General features: G+C 42.6%; 1 protein-coding gene across 4 annotated transcripts in view; it reads left to right on the top strand.

Moving 5' to 3' along the window:
- The window catches only part of LOC137346786 (multidrug and toxin extrusion protein 1-like), a 42,205-nt gene that overhangs the window by 5,621 nt on the left and 13,301 nt on the right, over window positions 1-23,283 (top strand). For 2 of the 4 annotated variants that reach the window (XM_068010632.1, XM_068010634.1), the window contains 13 exons: window positions 2,189-2,345; window positions 2,853-2,954; window positions 3,756-3,824; window positions 5,899-6,047; window positions 8,270-8,312; window positions 13,977-14,021; window positions 15,083-15,180; window positions 15,289-15,386; window positions 16,007-16,120; window positions 17,095-17,162; window positions 18,620-18,728; window positions 22,855-22,930; window positions 23,038-23,107. In XM_068010632.1, coding sequence (XP_067866733.1) covers window positions 2,199-2,345; window positions 2,853-2,954; window positions 3,756-3,824; window positions 5,899-6,047; window positions 8,270-8,312; window positions 13,977-14,021; window positions 15,083-15,180; window positions 15,289-15,386; window positions 16,007-16,120; window positions 17,095-17,162; window positions 18,620-18,728; window positions 22,855-22,930; window positions 23,038-23,107 — 1,188 coding nt within the window. In that variant the 5' untranslated portion in view covers window positions 2,189-2,198. The remainder of the gene's footprint in view (window positions 1-2,188; window positions 2,346-2,852; window positions 2,955-3,755; window positions 3,825-5,898; window positions 6,048-8,269; window positions 8,313-13,976; window positions 14,022-15,082; window positions 15,181-15,288; window positions 15,387-16,006; window positions 16,121-17,094; window positions 17,163-18,619; window positions 18,729-22,854; window positions 22,931-23,037; window positions 23,108-23,283) is intronic. The other 2 variants (XM_068010636.1, XM_068010635.1) reach the window with 2 other exon arrangements.

Here is a 23,283-nt window from a genome sequence, read left to right as displayed (position 1 = left end):
TGTATACCACTGTGCCACTACCTCTGGTGGGTCTGTCCTGCCGGTGGGACAAGACATACCCGGGAATGGTGATGGCAGTGTCTGGGACATTGTCTGTAAGGTATGATTCCGTGAGTATGACTATGTCAGGCTGTTGCTTGACTAGTCTGTGAGACAGCTCTCCCAACTTTGGCACAAGCCCCCAGATGTTAGTAAGGAGAACTTTGCAAGGTCGACAGGGCTGGGTTTGCCGTTGTCGTTTTTGGTGCCTAGGTCGATGCCGGGTGGTCTGTCCGGTTTCATTCCTTTTTATAGACTTTGTAGTGGTTAGATACAACTGAGTGGCTTGCTAGGCCATTTCAGAGGGCATGTAAGAGTTAACCACATTGCTGTGGGTCTGGAGTCACATGTAGGCCAGACCAGGTAAGGACAGCAGATTTCCTTCGCTAAAGGACATTAGTGAACCAGATGGGTTTTTACAACAATCGACAATGGTTTCATGGCCATCATTAGACTAGCTTTTTAATTCCAGATTTATTAATTAAATTCAAATTCCACCTTCTGCTGTGGTGGGATTCGAACCCATATCCCCCATAGAAATACCCTGGGTCTCTGGGTTACTAGTCCAGTGATAACACCACTACGCCACCACCTCCCCTACATGCTAGGTTGTGTATTGGTGCAGTGACATTCTTTGTACTTACCCGTGATTGGATGATTCTTTCCAAGTGACTTGCTCCCAGGTTGGTCCTCCGAAATATATCTCCCAGATTTGTTTCTTGTTTTCAATGAATAGAATTCTTATCTCTGCCGGCCAGATTACACTCATATCTGGTACTTTTCAAACTCCTACTCTATTTCATTTTTTTTTCCTGAATGAATTGATCTCCTTGAATAAAAGTAGAGTTTGAAAATTATGAAAATAATAAGTGTATGCGGGTGATGGCCAAAATCACTGACTGAAATTTCAATTAATAAATAGCTGGGCTCTGGGTATAAATTAATTAATTAGATCTTTCCAGGGTTAATTCAGGTGTTGATTGCAAGGTTCTCCTCACACTGTGTGTGAAGTGATGTAGAAAGAGTTGATTTAGTGCAAGAGCGAAACAAAAAACAAAAATAATACTGGGCAATGGGCATTGAATAATCAACTGCTGGAGTGTTCATCCATTTGTTGTGTGGGGTATATATTGGTTTTTATAGTCTGTTACTGAAAGAGCATTTATATAGCACCTATTACATCCTCAGGATGATTAATGCTGTTTGAAGTGTAGTCACGGGGGTAGATTTTCAACCTGCCACCCAGGTGTAAAACTGGTGTTACAGATCCCCGGATTTCATTTCCACACATTGCCAATTCACAATGCCAGCTTTAAGCCCTGGCAGCAAGTTAAACATGTACCAATGCATCTATTATTGTTCGAGGTAAATGGAGTTTGTAAACATGTTGAATTTAATGATTAGGGTTATTACCTACAGTGAGACAGCATTTTTGGAGAACCTTTGTCTTATGGACTGCAAAGGTTCAAGAAGAAGCTTCAAGAAGAGGTTGAAGAATCTCACCACCAGCTTCTCAAAGGTCAACTAGGGATGGCCAATAAATGCCGGGCTTGTCAGCCACACCCACATCCTGAAAATGAGTTTAAAAAATACACAAATGTCACTGGACTTCAGTGAATCTCAGCAACTTTACCTCAGAAGCAAAATTTTGACTGTATCAATACGCACAAAAAATGACCATTGTATCGCAAATCACTCTAACTGACATAATCCATGAGTGCAACTTCTCAGTGTAGTTCACATGTTACACAGGACACTGAGTACATCCTTCACCCCTACACTACCTCAAAGTGGACACCAGCCAACAGTGCAGAGTTAAATCATTCATTCATTCTGCTTTCTCACCTATTGTGATGGAAGTTTTAAAAACTGACATAACTGATGTTTGAATACTTATATGTAGCAATCCTGCAAAAGTGTCAAACCCTAAACATAGATGCTGCAACTCCTGCAGCTCTGAAAGGACAATTATTAAAAATTAATCATGACCAAAAGTCATTGTCATCACATATTACATCAGAAAGGGGTTGTGAAACTGAATGGAGATGGGTAATATAATGTGGGAAGGTTGATGGGATGGGAGTGTGGGGGAGGGGAAACCCAAACAGGAGAAGTATAATAACTGGTTTATTTTTCCTTTGGAATGAAGAATTGGAAAAATGGAGAATTCAATGCAACTAAGCTCTGGTAACGTTACCGAGACACGTGAAACCCATGGCAACCTGTTACTGAGGAAAATGAAGAGATTGACACCCGTCAACTTCTGTCAGGAAGCGATACATATTTCCAGACTGGCTGGACCAGTGGTGAGTTTACACCCGTCTAACATCTCATCCTTCACTCTCCGCTCTCTCCAGAAATATATCTAATTGTCCACAGAGCCCATTATATAATTTCCTTCAATTTATCCATTTGTACAATCGATTTTATTGAACTCTTTTAGAAAATCCACTTCAGCGGCCTTGCCTGTTAACTTATTCCACAACTCCCTCTCTTAAAGGTGAAAATATTCCTCTTTCCTTTGCTTTTTTACTTCAAAGGCTGTAATTCCTCATTCGAATATGCTGATATTTGAACCCTTCATCACAGTGAATGATTTTGCCTGGAGCAACTTTGCCAATTTCCTTCATAATCTTGAAAACCTCATTGAAATCACCTTAAATTTGCATCACCTTTTTGAAAAAAGACGATTATTTTCAGTAAGAAACATGATTGTTTTAATTAGATTACAAGTTTGTTTTTAAGGTACAAAAGAGCATGATCAAAATTAAGTGGCCAGTGTATATTATTTAAAATTCATTTTCCTTTAACAGTTTTTGACACAGCTGCTGATATTTCTAATAAATATTGTCAGCACCGCGTTCTGTGGACATTTAGGAAAAATTGAATTGGGAGCAGTTAGTCTTGCCACAGCGGTGAGTTTATGTTCAGAATATGCACATTTATTCATCATAATGTATCCTTCACAAAATAATAAATTAACTGCATTGCTTCCTATTAATTTCAAGTTTAGTGAGTTTATCAGCTGATGAAATGTTCCTTGTAAAATGCTTGGGCTTGACACTGAGCCAAGGAAGGATACATTAGGATAGGTGATCAAAAGCTTGGCCAAGGAGTTAGGTTTTGAGGAGCATCCCTAAAGGAGGGGAGAGAAATGAAGAGGCTGAGAGGTTTAGGATGGAAATTCCAGAGGTTAGGGCCCAGACAGCTGAAGACATGGCTGTCAGTGGTGGGGCAAAGGAAGTGGGGGATGCACCATAGGACAGAATTAAAGGAAGACAAAGATCTCGGAGTGTTGTAGGGCTGGAACAGCTTACAGAGATAATGAAGGGTGAGGTCATAGAAAGATTTGAACACAAGGATAAGCAGAGTCACTGGTGGACTGGGAGCCAATGTAGGTCAATGAGCACAGGGGTCATATGTGAAGGGGACTCGGTGCAAGTTAAGATATGGGGAGGAGAGTTTTGGATGACTTCCAGTTTACAGTTTGGAAGATTGGACGCTATCGAGGAAAGCATTTTAATAGGAGGGTCTGCTGGTAGCAAAAACATATCAAGAGTTGGTACCTGAGGGGAAGGAGGGAGGGAAAAAGAAATTCACAATGGTATTTTACTCATTGACATAAAAAAATCCTATTTTATATTATTTTGTGGCATGTTGATGGCGTCTATGATGATATTGCTAAATGTTTCCTTTTCTTTATTTCTTTTGGACAGGTAATAAATGTATCAGGTAGCTCCATAGGTGTGGGCTTGTCTTCAGCGTGTGACACTCTCATCTCTCAAGTAGGTGCAGCTAACTCCAGGCTGTACATTGGACAGCGATACTCTCTTAATGGAGAAAAATATAATTAGCTATCTCAGAGAAGAATAAATCTTTAAAGTTCAGGCCTTGTGAAACTCAAACCCCCGTATGAATTTGAGCCACACAGACCAGGGACGTACCAGATAGAAATCCTGGTGTGTCCTGAATTAGTTGATCTCAGTGAGTGCAAGGCTGCTACAATTGGCCTTGACTCTCTTGAGCTGTGGATCGGAAAATGATCCAGTGATTCTGAACTAACAAGCAAGGAGGTTGGAGGTGAAATTCAATGAGGGAGACGGCGTGAAATGGCCAATTGCAAATCAGCGACCCATTTCACACTCTGCCCAATTACCCTGCAGAATATAAAATGGGCTGGTGATTCGCTAGTGCTCATTTTGCATTACCACACAAAGTGCATTGTACCTCTATTGAGTGTCTTTGTCACAGTATATAACTCTATTTCCATTCTCAGCACCACTCTTAGTATGATAGCACAATTATCTTGAGGAAAATGTTCGAGAACATTGTATGGAGAAGAACATTGAACAGGAAGCGTTTGATGTTTATCTCAAAAACACAATGTTATAAGGGACCGGGAAGCAATAGGCCATGTGTGACAAGTGTACTGGAATTCTCTGATGTCTCGGACAGTTCACTAGATCTCATGTACACAAGAATGCAAGAAATAGGAGCAGAAGTAGACCATATGGCCATTGAGCCTGCTCCGCCATTCAATATGATCATGGCTGATCTTGGGCTTCAATTCCACTTTCCAGCCCGCTCCCCATATCCCTTGGTTCCCTGCGAGACCAAAAATCTATATCCCAGCCTAAAATGTACTTAGATTTTTTAAGGTATTTGTTAAAGTTCGAGGTGTTAGTCTTTTTTGTTTAGAGTTTAGTTTTCTCTAATTTTGGGGACACGAAGAAAATTTGCAGAAGCTTTACTTAGGAGATAAGTGAGTTGGATTGAATCCAAGGTGAAGAAGGTGGTTTAAACAAAGGACAGCATTGATGGATTAAATGGTCTTTGATCATTCCATGCTTTACCATCTTATCGCTTCAATTTCTTGTAAATTTCCTCTGCACTGTGGTCTAAGTAAAGTGGTTCAGATGCACTTTACACTCTGGTGGCTGTGGACTGAACAAACCTGGCACATTAAATGCTAAACAAAAATGGTATCCAATCATAATGGTTTTGGTTAAGTGGGGTAAATATTTTGATATTCTAATGTTTTTATATATTGTTGCAGTTATTACTTGTAGAGCCTGATTTTTAGGCCCCACTGGTGCCAGGAACAGATGTGGGTGGCTGGGCTTGTGCTAAAAATAATGACTGTCGGCCTGTGGCCCGGTTCCCCGTTTTCATCCCACCTCGGGCCATTTTCCCAGAGGTGGGATAGTGGGGTGGCAGGGCAACCTGCCCACATGTGGCAAGTAGCCAATCCAACTAATTAAGGCCTCTAAGGTCAATTGAAGGAAAATCCCATTCGGCCTGCAGATTCCCAGAGGCGGTGGGGGCCAATTTGACTGCCTGGAGGTGACTTGCTGGCAGCACACCAGGGTGGGGGGGGCAGCGCTCTGGGCAGCCCTAGAGGCCCTCCCTGCAAACCTGGGTGCAGCAGCAGCCTCAGGCCACCCTCTAGAGGGATCCCCCCACACAATGGTGGGCTGGCTGCAAAAGATTTTTTTAATATAACTTTTAAAAAGCTGGAGTAAGTGCACCTTCATTTTGAAGTGCCCTCTCCCTCATTTTCCTGCCATGGCAACCCGCTGCTGCATTCAAGCTGGAAGGCTTCTGATTGGCCCTCCAGCTTTGAGAGCCAGCTTGCCGCCCTTAATTGGACCGTGAGCCCACCCTCTGGCCATTAATTGGCCAGCCCTGGAAAATCACAATGAGTGACTGTTTCCCAGACTGTGTGAGTTTCTGATCCACATTTGAGTCTGATGGCGGGTTCAGAAGCCTGCAGGAAAATCCAGCCCATAGTGTCCATCGGAATGGGGTGGTCAATATTGATCCAATTCATTTTAACAAAACTTTTGCTCTGATTTTCAGACACATGGCAGTAAGAACTTGAAGCGAATTGGAGTGATTCTCCAAAGAGGGATTCTCATTCTCATGATAGCTTGCTTTCCCTGCTGGGCTATCTTCATCAACATCGAACACATTTTATTGGCTTTCAAACTGTCTCCTGCAGTAGCCAAGTGAGAGTCTTGTCTTATTTATTTATTACAAAAGAGAATAATTGATGATGTTTGTGTGACAGAAAGAAGGCCATCCTGAGTTTGCAGCCCCAAAGGCAGAGCGTGTTAGTGAACACAGAAGTGTTGGGTCAAGGAATGTTAGGATGGAGGTTCCAGCTTGCATATTTACATATAGTGAGGGGTTAATCTCAGCTGGATCGGTGTCAAGCAGAGGCCAGATAGTTTCCCCAATAGAGAGTGGGCCAATGAAATAGTGAGTCAATCATCTTGCAGTGGACTTCATCTGACATCCAACATAAGAGCAGAATCGATAGAGAATAGCAACAGGTCACATGCTGGGAATGAGAAACTAACTTAAAATTCAAAAGGGGAAATAGCGTAAGAAAAGAAACCTATTGTAGAACTGAATAAGGTAGACTTAAATCCTTGGAATGAGGGGGATTTCAGGAGGGTTAATATATCATTCCATTGATGCTTTCCACAAACTCTATGAGTCAGTCCACTCTGTAATAGGCTGGCTGGAGGAACATTTCAGTTCAAGAATTGAGTCAATTTTTTTCCTCCCCCCAAGATCCTTTGCAGTCTGACCAAAAATTGAAGAAGTTAGACTGAGTGATCCCGTGATTTAAACTCACATCTTATTAGGAGTTCGATATACATTCCTCTAAAGACCAGAACAGCTGCTTGTTTGATTCTTTAGAGAATAAATAGGATTATAGAATAGTCTAGAACAGAAGGAGGCCGATCAGTTAGTCCCTCTTTCCCATTCATTCCCCATTGTGGCACAGTGGTTAGTACTGCAGCCTCACAGCTCCAGGGACCCGGGTTCAATTCTGGGTACTGCCTGTGTGGAGTTTGCAAGTTCTCCCTGTGTCTGTGTGGGTTTCCTTTTGGGTGCTCTGGTTTCCTCCCACAGCCAAAAAGACTTGCAGGTTGATAGGTAAATTGGCCATTATAAATTGCCCCTAGTATAGGTAGGTGGTAGGGGAATGTAGGGACGGATGAGGATGTATAGGGACAGGTGAGGATGTGGTAGGAATATGGGATTAGTGTAGGATTAGTATAAATGGGTGGTTAATGGTCGGCACAGACTCGGTGGGCCGAAGGGCCTGTTTCAGTGCCCCACCCAGAGTGCATTTTGTGCCCTTGCCACCCTCAGTGCTTCCTCCAAGTGGTGTCATCAGCTAAGGGAGGGCGGTAGGTGGTAATCAGTAGGAGGTTACCTTGCTCATGTTTGACCTGATGCCATGAGACTTCATGGGGTCCGGAGTCGATGTTGAGGACTCCCAGGGCAAATCCCTCCCTACTGTATACCACTGTGCAACCGTCTCAGGTGGGTCTGTCCTGCCGGTGGGACAAGACATACCCGGGGATGGTGATGGCAGTGTCTGGGACATTGTCTGTAAGGTATGATTTCATGAGCATGACTATGTCTGTCTGTTTTCCTATTGTTGATTTTTCTCCTGTATCACCTCAATAACCACAATAACAATCCTCTCCTTGAGTTTCATGGTTTATTGGATGAATTTTCACCCCTGACACAGTGTGAATCCACAGCGGTCATCCAATAAAGTCCATCTACCACACCGTGACATAGTGTTTTTTTTTTATTCATTCATGGGATTTGGGTGTTGCTGGCTAGGCCAGCATTAATTGCCCATCCCTAATTGCCCTTGAACCGCTGCAGTCCATTTGGACTTCGTAGCAGTTAGATACAACTGAGTGGCTTGCTAGGGCATGTAAGGGTCAACCACATTGCTGTGGGTCTGTAGTCACATGTCGGCCAGACCAGGTAAGGACAGCAGATTTCCTTCCCTAAAGGACATTAGTACTAGCTCTATTCTGTCAACAAAAGTATCTTGCATTGGCATTACATATTATTTTGCTTGCCAGCTAGCTAATGCAGTTGTGCTTCTCTCCATGATGTTTGTATGCTTAGCTACTTTATTTATAGGGAGAAATGTGTTTTAAATCGGATTGTGTTTTGATGGCAATACACCTTATATACAGATTAATTGCCCCATGTCCGTGCTTTGTCAATAATTTTGTCAAATGTCTGTTGTGCAACATGTCAGTGCCTATTCCTGAGCTATAGAAGCTTTGGCAAGTTTCATCTTGTAGATGGTATACACTGCTTCTGCGTTTTGAGTTTACCTTTGGTTACAGGTGGTGATGTTCTATGATTTCCCTATTGTTATCAACATCTTCTACATTCCTTGCAGGTTAACACAACTCTATGTGAAGATATTTATTCCTGGTCTTCCTGTAAGTAAACTATTTTTGGCAGCGTCCACACACACACAACTCATTAAAGAACTTGACACATTCATTACCTGAATGTGGACTGACCCAGAAGAGTCCAGCCAGCAAAGATCACAGTGGATCTCCCTGTGACTAACTGGATAGCTTTTATTAGTAGGGGGATCGCGTTTCGGAGCCACGAGGTCATGCTGCAGCTGTACAAAACTCTGGTGAGACCGCACCTGGAGTATTGCGTGCAGTTCTGATCACCGCATTATAGGAAGGATGTGGAAGCTTTGGAAAGGGTGCAGAGGAGATTTACTAGGATGTTGCCTGGTATGGAGGGAAGGTCTTACGAGGAAAGGCTGAGGGTCTTGAGGTTGTTTTCGTTGGAGAGAAGGAGGAGGAGAGGTGACTTAATAGAGACATATAAGATAATCAGAGGGTTAGATAGGGTGGATAGTGAGCGTCTTTTTCCTCGGATGGTGATGGCAAACACGAGGGGACATAGCTTCAAGTTGAGGGGTGATAGATATAGGACAGATGTTAGAGGTAGTTTCTTTACTCAGAGAGTAGTAGGGGCGTGGAACGCCCTGCCTGCAACAGTAGTAGACTCTCCAACTTTAAGGGCATTTAAGTGGTCATTGGATAGACATATGGATGAAAATGGAATAGTGTAGGTCAGATGGTTTCACAGGTCGGCACAACATCGAGGGCCGAAGGGCCTGTACTGTGCTGTAATGTTCTAAAAAAAATTTTTTTAAAACTGCTCCATTCAGTATGCCAGACTTATCAGGATGATCCCCCAACTGATCTCAATTTGGGATCCATAATGTCTCAGCTTTCCATGGCTAGATAGTAGAAGCAGTCTTGAACAACACAAAGATACGTACAATCAGAGCTCCAGTACCTCACCAAAGTCACTGTTCTGTTATATTCCAGAATATAGCAGTGGTTAGCACCGCAGCCTCACAGCTCCAGCGACCCGGGTTCAGTTCTGGGTACTGCCTGTGTGGAGTTTGCAAGTTCTCCCTGTGACCGCGTGGGTTTCCGCCGGGTGCTCCGGTTTCCTCCCACAGCCAAAGACTTGCAGGTTGATCGGTAAATTGGCCATTGTAAATTGCCCCTAGTGGTGGTAGGAGAATGGTGGGGATGTGGTAGAGAATATGGGATTAATGTAGGACTAGTATAAATGGGTGGTTGTTGGTCGGCACAGACTCGGTGGGCCGAAGGGCCTGTTTCAGTGCTGTATCTCTTTATAAAAAAAAAGTCAGTTGGTGAAGGATAGCACTGGAGCCAATCTTTACTCAGTCTAACACTTATTTACAGAGTGAAACATTACAACCATAGACCTCCTAACTCAACCACACCACAGTTTCAATAAATATGAGCTCAAGTGAAACCCATTTAATGCCTTCCATCTGCATATAATTAATTAATTATACAGAATTGTCATACAATTAACATGTTCTTCATATGTGAGCTTAATATATGAAATAGGAGCAGGAGTTGTCAATTTGGCCTCTTGAACCTGCTTTGCCATTCAATAAGATCATGCCTGATCTTATACCTCAGCTACATTTTCCCACATTATTCCCAGATCCCTTGATTCCCTTAGTATCCAAAAATCTATTGATCTCTGACTTGAATACACTCAATGACTGAGCATCCACAGCTCTCTCTGGTAGAGAATTCCAAAGTTCACAACCCTTTGACTGAAGAAATGTCTCCTCATCTCAATCCTAAATGTCCAACCCCTTATTCTGAGTCTGAGGCCTCTAACTTTAGACACACCAGCCAGCCAGGAGAAACAACCTATCAGCATCTATCCTGTTAAGCCACTTCAGAAATTCACATGTTTCAATGAGATCACTACTCATTCTTCTAAACTCCGGGAATATAGGCCTAGTTTACTCAATCTCTCCTGATGGGGCAATTCCCTCCTCCCAGGAATCAATCCAGTGATCCTTTGTTGCACTCCCTCTAAGACAGGTATATCTTTCCTTGGATGAGGAGACTTAAGCTACACATAGTACTCCAAATGTGGTCTCACCAAGGCCCTGTATAATTGCAGTAAGCTATCTTGACTCTTATACTCCAATCCCTTTGTAATAAAGGACAACTTATGATTTGCTTTCCTAATTGCTTGCTGTAGCTGCATGTTAGCTTTCTATGATTTGCATACAAGGACACCTAGATCCCCCTGAAGAGTAACATTTAAAAAAATCTCTGCTTTGCTATTTTTCCGACCAGAGTGGATCACTTTACATTTCCCCACAATATATTCCATCTACCTAATTCTTGCCTACTCACTTATAGAGAGATACAGCAGCGAAACAGGCCCTTTGGCCCACCCAGTCCACGCCAACCATCAACCACACATTTATACTAATCCTACATTAATCCCACTTAACCTGCCCAAATCCTTTTGTAGCCTCCTCACAACTTACCTTTCCACCTAACTTTGTATCATTAGCAAACTTGAATACATTGCACTTAGTCCCCTCATCTAACTTATTAATATAGATTGTTAATAGCTGAGGCCCAAGCACTGATCCTTGTGATACTCCACCAGTTACAGCCTGCCAACCCGCAAATAATCTGTTTATTCCTATGCTCATAATCTGTTCACTAACCAACCCTCAATCCATACTAATATATAATCCCCAGGTGTCAGAGACAAATAACCCTTTAACCCCTTCATTTTCTAGTTCTGAAATGATTCAGTGATACCCTTATTGGTGACAGTGGTTTTACTTTATTTAGTACAAGTAAGATTTGACATATGCCAATGTTTGAGCAGTAGTATCAAAGTATCATTACTCCCTGGGTAGAAGCACAATCTCCACGTGAATATACCCAATGGTTGTGTACCAGGCACTGTCGCGCATTTAATGCAACATGTGCACGTGTGGGCCACCTGCCAGCCCATTCTTCCGTGAGGGTTCATCTGTGGGATGGTCCCAAGCCTCCTCTGGTGGAATAGCTCTACACTTTAAGGGCTCGGAGAACCCTTTCTCACACTCTTGTTACACAGCAAAGCCTATGGAGACTGGTTTAACCTCATCATTGCCTTGCTATGATTTGAGCTGCTCAATTGCAAGAGATGCCATGTATCTGCCCGCCCAGGCCAGGTCAGTATCTTATGATCCCTAACATCAGCTGTTTTCTCAACTTTTGGACCCTTATCAGCATGTTGACATTTCAATGCTAGTGCCTGAGCAAAGCACAGAAAACATGGTGGCCTTGCATCTAGCTATCTTAGCTAGGATTCAAGTACTATTGTTTGCTCTGTATTTGGGCCTCTGTAATTCTACCAAGGTGATATCTTTTGGTTCTCATAGCAGCCTGTCAGTTTTCACGGTCTGCTTGAACTTTACCTTTTCATCATTTGGTCTCTTTTAAACCCTTTGGGGCCAATAAAACATTTGGTCAATGAAAGCCCAAACCACACTTTCCCATCTAGTCACTGCTCAGCTGTTTCTAACCAGGGCGTATCACTAGCAGGAATACAAATATAGTTCAGTATAAGCATTATTATATCACAACTAGTAAAACTGTAATTTACAATCAGTCAATCATAGTATTTAAGTTAAGTTCTCATTAACCAGCAAGAAAACCTGATGTAGGGATTTCCTAAGACTCTCACACTTATGAGCTCTAATTTTGTTTCATAATCTCTGGTGTGGCATCTTACAAATACACTCTATCTACTGGTTCCCCTTATCCACCCTGCTAGTTACATCCTCAAAAATCTTTAATAGATTTGCCAAACACGATTTCCCTTTCACAAATCTATGTTGCCTCTACCCAATCATGTTATGATTTTCTAAGTAACTTATTATCACGTCCCTAGTAATAGATTCTAGCATTTTTCCTACTACTGTTATCAGACTAACTGGCCTATAGTTCCCAGTTCTCTTTCACCTCCTCATCTCCCCCCTACTCCCCCACCTTTCTTGACTAGCAGGGTTACGTTTGCTGTCTTCCAATCCATGGGGACCATTCTAGAATCTAGGGAATTCTGGAAGATCAAAACCCAAACATCCATTATTTCTGTAGCCACCTCTTTTAAAACCCGAGGTGATTTGGCAGGTCCAGGTGATTTGTTGGCTTTTAGTTCCATAAATTTCTCCAGTACTGTTTCTTTACTAATACTTATACCCTTAAGTCTCTCATTTCTATTGGACCTTTGGTTCCTCAGAACTTCTGGAATATTTCTGTGTCTTTTATTGTGAAGACAATTACAAAGTATTTGGTTAATGTCTCAGCCATATCCTTATTCACCGTTATAATTCCTCCTGTCTCTGCTGCTAAGAGACAACATTTACTCTCACTAATCTCTTCCTTTTTACATACCTATGATGCTTTTACAATCTGTGTTTATGTGTCTAGCCAGTTTTCTTTCATATCTTATTTTCTCTTTCTTTATCAGTTTCTTCGTCATCTTTTGCTGAATTTCAAAATACCCATAATCCTCAGGCTTACTACACTTTTTGGCAACATTCTTTCTTCAATCTAATACTATCTTTAACTGCTTTTGTTAGTTTACTGTTGGACCACTTTTCCTGTGGTTTTTGTTTTATTCCTTAAGGAATATGAATGAATTCTTTAAATGCCATTGCCTATAAACCATTATATCTTTTAATATATTTTCTCAATCTATCTTAGCCAATTTGCCCCTCATACCTACGTAATTTGCTTTATTTAGAATTAAGACCCTAGTTTCAGACTTCACTGAATCACTCTTAAACACAACATAAAATTCAGTCAGGTTGTGATCACTTTTCCCCAGAGGCTCCTTTATCGCAAGGTTATTAATTAACTGTTTTATTCCATACAACAAAATCTAAAACAGCCTGTTCCCTTGTTGGTTTCTTGACATACTAATCTAGAAAAGCATCTTGAATACATTCCATGAATTGTTCCCCCACACCTAATGGAGCAAATGGGGCCATGGTTTAACATCTCAACCAAAGGATGGCAATTCCAACGGTACAGCACTCCCTCGGTACTGAACTGGGAGTGTCATCCTAGATTTTCACACCCCTTCGGAGTGGCACTTGAACACACAATCGGCTGACTCAGAAGTAACAGTGCTACCAACTGAGCCATGGCTGACATGGTTATGCAGAGCTTGGACTTTTCAAGTTCTAGGCAATTATATTTTGAGCCATACAGGGCCTGTGCAAATGCTCTACAGTCAGGTTGAACACAGGTCTGGCTCAAATTTTTGAGAGATGTATGAATGTAACTTTCTTCTGTATTTCAATAGTGATTGTTTAGTTTAGTTTAGAGATACAGCACTGAAACAGGCCCTTCGGCCCACCGAGTCTGTGCCGACCATCAACCACCCATTTATACTAATCCCACACTAATCCCATGTTCCTACCACATCCCCACCTGTCCCTATATTTCCCTACCACCTACCTATAATAGGGGCAATTTATAATGGCCAATTAACCTATCAACCTGCAAGTCTTTGGCATGTGGGAGGAAACCGGAGCACCCGGGGAAACCGGAGCACCCGGAGGAAACCCACGCAGACACGGGGAGAACTTGCAAACTCCCCACAGGCAGTACCCAGAATTGAACCCGGGTCGCTGAAGCTGTGAGGCTGCGGTGCTAACCACTGCGCCACTGTGCCGCCCCAAATTGATGCTAATTATTTTCAATATTCTTTCATAGGCAGTATTTCTTCATAACTTAGAGATCAGATACCTTCAGAATCAGGTAAAGTCACTGAATTTTGAAGTGTGCATGAAATTACTTTAATAATTATTGCAGTAAGATACATTTGGGAGTCTTTGGTTTTATTTCCCTTATTTTGATGGTTAACTGCAATTGGGCAGATTGCGCAAAATATTTCAGGAGCTAATTTGGACAAAGTAGCTACACTCATATCATATTACAAAATATTTACAGCACAGAAATAGACCATTCAGCCCTCTAGATTCACACTGGTGTCCATTCTCCACACGAGCCTCCTCCCACTGTTCTTCATCAAACCCCTTCAACATACCCTTCGATTCCTTTCTCCATCCCCTTTAATATGTCTATGCTGTTCACCTCAACTACTCCTTGTGGCTGAATAAATGAAACTAGTTTCTCAGCCCAAAGGGACTGAGTGAGGGTCATTTCCATATTCACTGCCTGGACAGTAATCCAGTGGAGCCAATCGTCCAATGTAGAACCCGTCCAATTTTCATGCCAATGAAATCAAAAGGATAAAATTGGGTGGCTTCCACAATGGGCAGGCATTCTGTTTTGCCAGATTATCACCCAGACTGAATGCGAAAATTACCGCAGTCGTTTTGTTTTCAATGACTGTATATCACTCCCCAGATGTACTCACAATTGGTAATATCATTGCATGTGTGCACACAGGCACACGGGCATTAGGGAGCGAGCTATCCAAGGAGGAACCCTTACTTTCCCTTATTTGTAGATTATTCCATTGTTGAATCCAACTCAGAGAGTGTGGAATAGCAGCATCAGGGGGAATGGTTGAATGGGACACTTATCAGATAGCAATGATAGATGGAGAAGCTCCCTGGAGCACAGGGAATTTGAATTTCTTGATCTAACAGCAAATGGCAAGTTCCAGCAATGAGCCTGATTCAAGTGAGGGAAAAGGGATCATGTTAGATCAGGGCTCATTGTACCCCAAACACGGACATTGGGAGAGCAGTTGCACCCTATCTTCCTGCTATCGTGGCACCGTGTCACACACCCTGTTGGTTTATTGAAGGGCAATTCCGAGGACTGACTTTATTGATTTGTTCCCACCTCAGGGAATCATCATGCCTCAGATGTTCACTAGTTTCATAGCCAACATCTTAAATGCTGTGATCAATTATCTCTTACTCCATGTGCTGACATTGGGAGTGTCGTAAGTAGCAAAGAACTTTAAAAACATTTTATAATATCTGATAAATAAAACTTCCACAGAACCAGGCTTCATTTGAAGCTACTTTTAATATGCTAACTTGTCTTTCAGAGGCTCGGCTGCTGCCAATGTTGTCTCTCAGTACTGTCAAGTTATTCTTCTGTTTGTATACATTCGATGGAAAAGGTTGTACGTTAAGACCTGGACAGGTAGGGCCCAGGGGGTAACTTACACTTTGGGCAATGATGTGAAATTCAATTACTCACCCAGTATACACCTCCTCAATTCCCCTTTCCAATGAAATGCAAGGAGAGAAAAATTGGACAGGACGTTTCATGGGAGTCTCATTCAATCCCCTATCTGTGTACAATACTCGCTTGCTTTGAAGGTTCTTATTTATTGATTTGTTTCCTACTTTTCCTTCTGCTCCTCCTTCCTGTCTTGGTTCATGCTGTGCAACATTCCCACCAGTACTATTAGTTCTCTTGCACAAATGGCCATGGTTTCTGTGAGAGTCCAGACGTTACTGACCACTGAGGAGATCAGAAGCAAATGTTCCCTCGCATTACTGGTGCCATCCAGCACTGCCACGATTTCTCACAATGCGCTTCCTGTAATGAGTGCAGTTTCCCACAGATTGCAGAATCGCCCTTAACACTGACAAATTTCATGGCAAAATATACCCCAGAGAGAAACCCAGGGCCAATGTGAAAGCTGAGGTGAGCTGGATGATATGAAAGTTTTTCTATCTGCCCTATTTCCCTTTCTCCTTATGTGCTTCTCAGATACTGTCTATTCTGTGTTAGTAACTCCATTTTTTTTTGTGTAGGATGGTCGATTGACTGCCTGCAGGAGTGGGACCACTTTTCACGGCTGGCAATTCCTAGCATGATTATGATATGTTTTGAACATTGGGCGTATCAAATCGGAACTTTTCTCATAGGTAAATAAACTAGGACACTAGCTAAACTAGAAAAACACACCTTCCACTATTGCTAACTGGGCGAAATGGAGACAGGAGTCAGTCTACAAAATGTAGAGTCAATAGATACATTCAAAGGAGACAAGCAAGGGCACTCTTCCCTCTCTTGGCACTGGGGTTTACAACACGGGGAATTTTATACTCTTCCCCGCATTGGGTTTGGAGATGGGGAGAGCATTTATTTGGACAGGAGGGTGGCGGGGCGGATCCTTGCCAACTTCCTGTCTCCACCCAAATTAAGTGCAGGGTGGGAAGGCCCGTGGAAAGCTTTCCCGCCCTGCCGCCAATTGAGGCCCTTAAGTGGGAAATTAATGCTCAATTAACGGCCTCATCCCACTGCCGCTAGTATTAGCCCAGTGGAGGGCAGGCCTGTCACTTCATGAAGAGCACGGCAAGAAAACATGCGTGGGGGTGGGGGTGGGAGTCGGGTTTGGGGGACCCCACATTAAAAGGCACAGTGCATGATCAAGCGACCCAGCATTGAGAAGTGGGGAGCCCGCTGATAGCCACCACCCCCCCCCCCCCATCCTTGCTGCTGAACCCCTACAACCCACTCTCCCACGACCCCCAACTCGTGAAACCCCTGCTGCCCTGACTCACCTGTGGCCTGGTTCCAGCACCTCAGATAGGTCCAGTACCTACAGAAGCCATTATCAGACCATACTTATTGTATCCTGGCAGCAACGTCTGAGCGACATTGGCAGATCCCTGGAGCCCTGTCACCTCCTCACCTTCTCAGATACAGGTCCCCGGGGGATGGGGAACAAGGAGGGGAGGGTAATTAGAGGTTGACACCCACCCCCCCCCCCCCTCCGAAATAAAAATGCAAGAGGTTCTGATGCTGAAAGGCTAATTCTACATAATATATTTTCTCTCTTAATATTAGTTAACTTCAATCAAGTTTAACTTACTGTTTGTTCCCTTCCCTTTCAAAGGATTAATTAATGAAGTTCAACTTGGTGCCCAGGCCATTATTGATCAAACTTTAACAGTAGCGTACCTGGTAAGGCTGGTTTCTGTACAAGTGCAGTTCTTACATGCCTCAGTTTTTCAAGCTGTTGTTTGTAGCTATAGCTTCTCATTCCTAGTATCATACTCGTGAACCTTTACAATGCTCTTTTTGTGGCTGTAGTATGATGTGTTTAGACTGCATGCAATTTTTCAATTGTGACCTAACCAATATCTTGCAGAAATAAACATCAGTCCCTGGCTGTTACATAAACTAAGAACTTCATTTGTCTTATAATTGCCTTTTCTGCCTGTGCTCCATCATTTCAAACATGATACAAACAATCTGACCATATAGCTTATACTTCCTTTCACTCATGTTTTTCCAAAATGTACTATGACCATATTTCTCAACATTAAACTGCATTTGCCACCGATCTGCCCACTCTACTAACCAGCTTATATTTGCCTGCAATCCCTGTATCCATCCTCGGTTTGCCATGCATCTTAACTTGGTAAGATCAGCAAACTTCAATATTATTTTATCAAGCTGGTTTTCCTCTCTGTCTTCTAATGTGCAGATAGGCTGTATCACAGAAGTAGAACTGTTGATTTGACGGTGTTGGTAATACATGGCACACATATGGATTATTTGTGACATGTGGAGGACTTTTCCATTAGGTCATCCAGGTGCTCATGTGCATTGGGATTTGTTCCAAATTTTGTCAGAAGCTTTCTAGTAACTCACTGAAGGGGTCCTTCATCAACAACAATGCCAATAATGCATTTACATAGTGCCATTGGCATTGCTGTGGGATTATTGCTGTATCAAACAAAACTTGACAAGGAGTAGTGTGATCAAAAGCTTGGTCAAAGAGGTAGATTTTAAGGAGCATCTTGAAAGAAGAGAAAGATAGAGAGGTGGAGAGGGAATTTCAGAGCTTAGCGCCTAGGTAGCTGAAGGCATGGCTGCCAATGGTGGAGCAATGCAAATGGGGGATGCACAAGAAGCAAGAATTAGAGGCATGCAGAGACCTCGGTGGGCTGTAGGGCTGAAGGAGATGCAAAGAGAGTTAGGGTTGTGGCTGTTGAAGGGATTATATTGAGTGTCAGAAGACAATTTGAAGATGGGAGGGAAAGATGCAAAGGAGGGAATCACAGCCAATACAGATCCTCCACTCATTCAGCATCCATGCTTTGGACACATTGTAGTAGGGTTAACAGATAGTAATTAAAAATAAAAACTCTGATTTTATTCCATCCAGAAGCACGAGAGTGAGGAAGGGGTCAGGGTTGGGGTGGCAGTTAATGAGGCTAACTGTAATGCTAACTGCTTCCCAACTGAGATCAGGTAACTCATCACAAAGGAGGGACTGAACCTCTGACCTTCCTGGTCTGTTTGGTGATATATCCATCCACATGTATATTGATGGAGCAGTTGCTTTCAACAACAGATTAAATTCAGGGAACAAATAGAGAATAACGTACACGTTTATTTTCTTTCTGCTGCAGATTGCTTCCGGATATGGCATAGCTGTAACTGTTCATGTGGGTAATGCACTAGGTGCCAGAAATCCAGAGCAGGCTGCAAACTCTGCTAAAGTTGCTATATACTGCATTGGTGAGTCCAATAGTTTAAACTCATTGACAGAAACTGTTGTTATTCAAACAATGTAACCCTCACTATGTCTCCAAAGTTCTCCCCTTTTAAACCCTCCTGAAGGATTTTGGCTCCTCATTGGGATACCCCTCTCTGGGTGCCAGTATTTGCTGTGACCTTCCCTATTTGTCATTTTTTGTGTATGAGCTGGACAGTTGACAGGCTATTTGACTGCAAGAGTTATCACAGCTGAGCCTGATTCTGTCCTCGCCTGATGTCGAAACACAAGACATTTCCACTAGGGTTTTAATAACATTTCTATCTGTTTTTGTGATGTGGCAATGCCAGCAATGCTGCGTTTATTGCCTATTCCTCGTTGCCGAGAGAAGATGGTGGGCAATGTTTCCTCTAAGCTGTGCGGCCGCACAGCAATCTGAAAGTTCCTGCGCAAGAGTTAGCCCCTTTAAGTTATCAGATGTTCTCCGCCATACATTTACACAAATTGACTGTCCACAAAAAGAAAACAATTAAGGGTACGTTGGTGGTCGTTCTCCTTCTAGATCCACCACTGCCCTGATAGTGATGGTGCTTCCCCAATGGTGTTAAGCAAGCAATTCCAGGATTCTGACCCAGTGACAATGAAGGAATGAAGATATATGTTGAAGGCGGCATGGTGTGAGAGTTGGATGGCCATTTGGTGGTAATGGTGTTTCTACTTCATTGCCACTCTTCTCTTTCTCTGTGTCAGTAGTCACAGGAGATGGAGATGCAGCCTGTGGATCATACTATACGACTGAGGTTGGAGGAGTGCACTGTCTTTTCTTGTTCCATTGTTCCACTGGTCACAACATATATTTAAATGTTTACCCAGTTACCGATACAGTCAATCATATACTCTACTCTTTATCCCAGAATAAAAAACACCAACCAGGTTTCCTTAAGAAACAACTAAATTATCAGTTTATTATAAAAACAAGACTTATCTAGTAATGAAGCAAAGCATTACACACAGATTGAAATATGAAAGTTCCTTTTCTTAAATCCCCCTGCACAAACTCACAGCCACACTGAAAAAATAAAGAAACTCTCTCTGCAGAGCTCTTTTACAAAAAAAATACTTTGGCCAAATATTTGCTAATTCTTGAAGAAAAAAAGAGAAGATATGGAACGATGTCAGTTGTCCCTTTTGATCTGGTGTCCTAGTACACGTAAATGGGTCACTGGGATCTTTTCTGGAACAGTTCTTTTCAGGCAGCATTGAGCATTAATCTGGCAGTTTTTTCCCAGTTTCTCAGGGAAAATGTGGCATCAAGGGTTTCGGTTATCATGCTGAATACACAGGGTTTCTCAGCGACAAGAGGAAAGAGATGAGTTGCATGTTTTTCCTTGGCAGACTGATCTTTAACTGCTTTCAAAAACAGTCCACGCCCCAACGGAAGCAAAACAATATCTCAGAAGCGAAACAACAAACAGTTAGTCAGAACCTCCTGACGCTTATAAATCTTGATATAGCACTTCTCTGTAAACATCTTCTCCAGGTCACCAAGGTTTCTGTTGTTTATTGAGCTTAAGACTTCCAGGAAAGGTTTGTTTTCAAAACAAGACCTCTCAGTGACCCTTGTAAAAACATGTCCATGGAGTCTTTTCAACAAAAGCAACTTCCAGCATCTATGAAATCTTCAACCTTCCCAAAAATGAATCCATTTCTACAATCTAAATATGAATCCTCAAAAATATTTAACTAAAAACAGAAGTACTTTCCTGACAATACATATTACAGCCACAATGTGCCAGTGGTGAAGTGGGTGGAGATTGAGTCCAATGGCAGGAAAACAATAGGTGAGAGATTACAGAGATCTGACATGCAGAGGGATCTGGGTGTTCTAGTGCTTGAATCACAAAAGGTTAGCAGGCAGGTACAGCACGTAATTAGGAAAGCTGATAGAATGTTATCGTTTATCGTGAGGGGAATTGAATACAAAAGTAGGGAGGTTATGCTTCAGCTAGACAGGGCATTGCTGAGTAGTGTGTACAATACTGGTCTCCTTATTTAAGGAAGGATGTAAATGTGTTGGGGGCCGTACAGAGAAAGTTTACTAGACTAAAACCTGGAAAGGGTGGGTTGTTTTATGAGAAAAGATTGGACAGGCTAGGCTTGTATCCGCTGGAATCTGGAAGAGTAAGAGGCGACTTGATTGAAACATATCAGATCCGGAGGGTTCTTGACAGGGTGGATGTGGAAAGGATGTTTCCCCTTGTGGGAGAATCTCGAACTAGGGGTCACTGTTTAAAAATAAGGGGTTGCCCATTTAAGACAGAGATGAGGAGAAAATTTTTTCTCTCAGAGGGTCGTGAGTCTTTCGAATTCTCTTCCTCAAAAGGCGGTGGAAGCAGAGTCTTTGAATATTTTTAAGGCAGAGGTAGATAGATTCTTGATAAGCAAGGGGGTGGAAGGTTATCGGGGGTAGGTGGAAATGTGGAATAATCAATTCAGCCATGAACTTATTGAATGGTGGAGCAGGCTCAAGGGGTTGAGTGGCCTACTCCTGCTCCTAATTCATATGTTCGTATGTAATAAAGCATTGGATGGTTGTTGCGGCTAAACCAGGTGAAAGGTGAGTAATCTATCACGTCCCAGACTTGAGCTTTGTGGTTGGAGCTTTGGGTGATCAAACTGCCAGACCCTTTCCTGTTCTTGTAGCTAATAAGGTGATATGGCTGGTCAAGTTAAGTTTCTGGACAATGGTATCTCCCCAGCAGGTTGGTGATGGGACATTCAGCAATGATGGTGATGTTGACAGTCAAGGGGAGATGGTTGGACTTTCTCTTGTTTGAGATGGTGATTAAACTGGCACTTATGTGGTACAAATGTTACCAGCCTGTTACCAGCCAAAGTCGGGATGTTATCCAGATCCTTCTGTAGGCTGCTTCATTATTGGAGGTGTTGTAAATGGAGTTACATACTGCAAAAATCGTCAGCAAACCATTACACTTCAGACCTTGTGATGGAGGGAAGTCTATTGATAGAACAGCCAAAGATGTCTGGACCAAGATCACTGTATAGCAATCAGGAGACAAAACCCTGGATGATTTTCCACCTCTCCCATTCAGGGGCACTGAGGCCAATTGTATAACGTCTACCACCATTCCTCCACCTTCGCCCACCCATTCCCCACTACCTAGCTCAGATCAGCTAATTCAGAACAGATTGGGGCCATTCCCCATATGTACAGCACAAGATCTTGTTGTCTTCATGAGTCAACATTGAGTTCAACAATTTCAGATCATAACCACTGCTCCCATTTTTTTCAGACAGCAGGTGCTGGTAATGGTTCCGCTGTTCCTAAATACAGATCCTCTGGAGCAATCTTTTGCTTCTTTACTTGTCTTATTACCACCCCCTTTTTGCCTAGCACTATCAACACTTTTGAAATTTAATCACCCCTGCCAGCCACCCTATCACAGACCTTTCCTTTCATTCTATCCTCCTCTCCCCCTTTCCTTGTTTCTGCACCTGCTTTAAAACCTTTAACCTCTCTCATTTTTGCTAGTCCTGTCAATAGGTCAATGACCTGAAATGTTAACTGTTTCTTTCTCCACAGAGGCTGCCTGGTCTGCTGAGTGTTTCCAGCATTTTCTGTTTCTATTTTATATTCTATCCATCGGAAGACCCCATGTTTGTTGCCTGGTCTGTGTTGTGTTTACTGATCTCAGCTGGGATGCCAGTTAAAGTTCTGCGATTAGCTTCAACAATCTGGATTAAGGAGGGGAAAATCGATCATGGTTCCTGCTCCTGATGGTTATCCAGAGCGTGGGTGTGGACAATGAGTGAAGACGGGACCAGAACCAATGGCGATGCCTCCACCACCATCAAATAGGTGGACATTCACTGTCTAGACTTAATCAGGAAGAAGTTCCCTGGAGCAAGTTACAGGAGGGAGTGAGGAGGGGATGGGGTCCATCAAACTGCACCCAGACAGAGAGTCAACAGCCAGTAAAGCAGAGGGGGGCGGGGGTGGGGAGGTCATGTGTTGGAAAAGGGGAGGGTAGAAAGAAACTGAATTGCAATTTTCTTCAAAAAGGTTCTCTGGAACTTCAAATAGATTATTTTCTGTGAATCCTTCACGCTTTACACTTATTTCCACAGTGTGCATCGCATTAGTAAATGCAGTGATAATTGGAGCAACAAGGAATGTGGTGGCTTATATCTTTACCAATGACAAGTTAGTAAATCTAAATTCTACAAACATCAAAACTCATCATTACACATTTACAAAATGAATTCAGAATCATCTGAAAGCTCTCTGATATCCCTCTCTTCATTTTCCAGAGAAATTGTTCATTTAGTTACTGACGTTATGCCACTCTGTGCTGCGTTCCATTTGTTTGACGCCATGGCGGTGAGTATTTCAGTATCTGTGATATAAGTACACGCGACATTTCTGTTGTTCACTATTTTTAAATGCTAGCTCCTTTATTTTAAATTTATTGTATCATGTCAATAAAGTCTTACAGCACACGTCTGTCATATTCTATGTGTCACACTTCATAATGTCATACTTGAATTTCCCATTTT

The sequence above is a fragment of the Heterodontus francisci genome, chromosome 30 (assembly GCF_036365525.1).
Source record: "Heterodontus francisci isolate sHetFra1 chromosome 30, sHetFra1.hap1, whole genome shotgun sequence".
Lineage (NCBI taxonomy): Eukaryota > Metazoa > Chordata > Chondrichthyes > Heterodontiformes > Heterodontidae > Heterodontus > Heterodontus francisci.
This window is presented reverse-complemented; position numbering and strand designations above follow the sequence as displayed.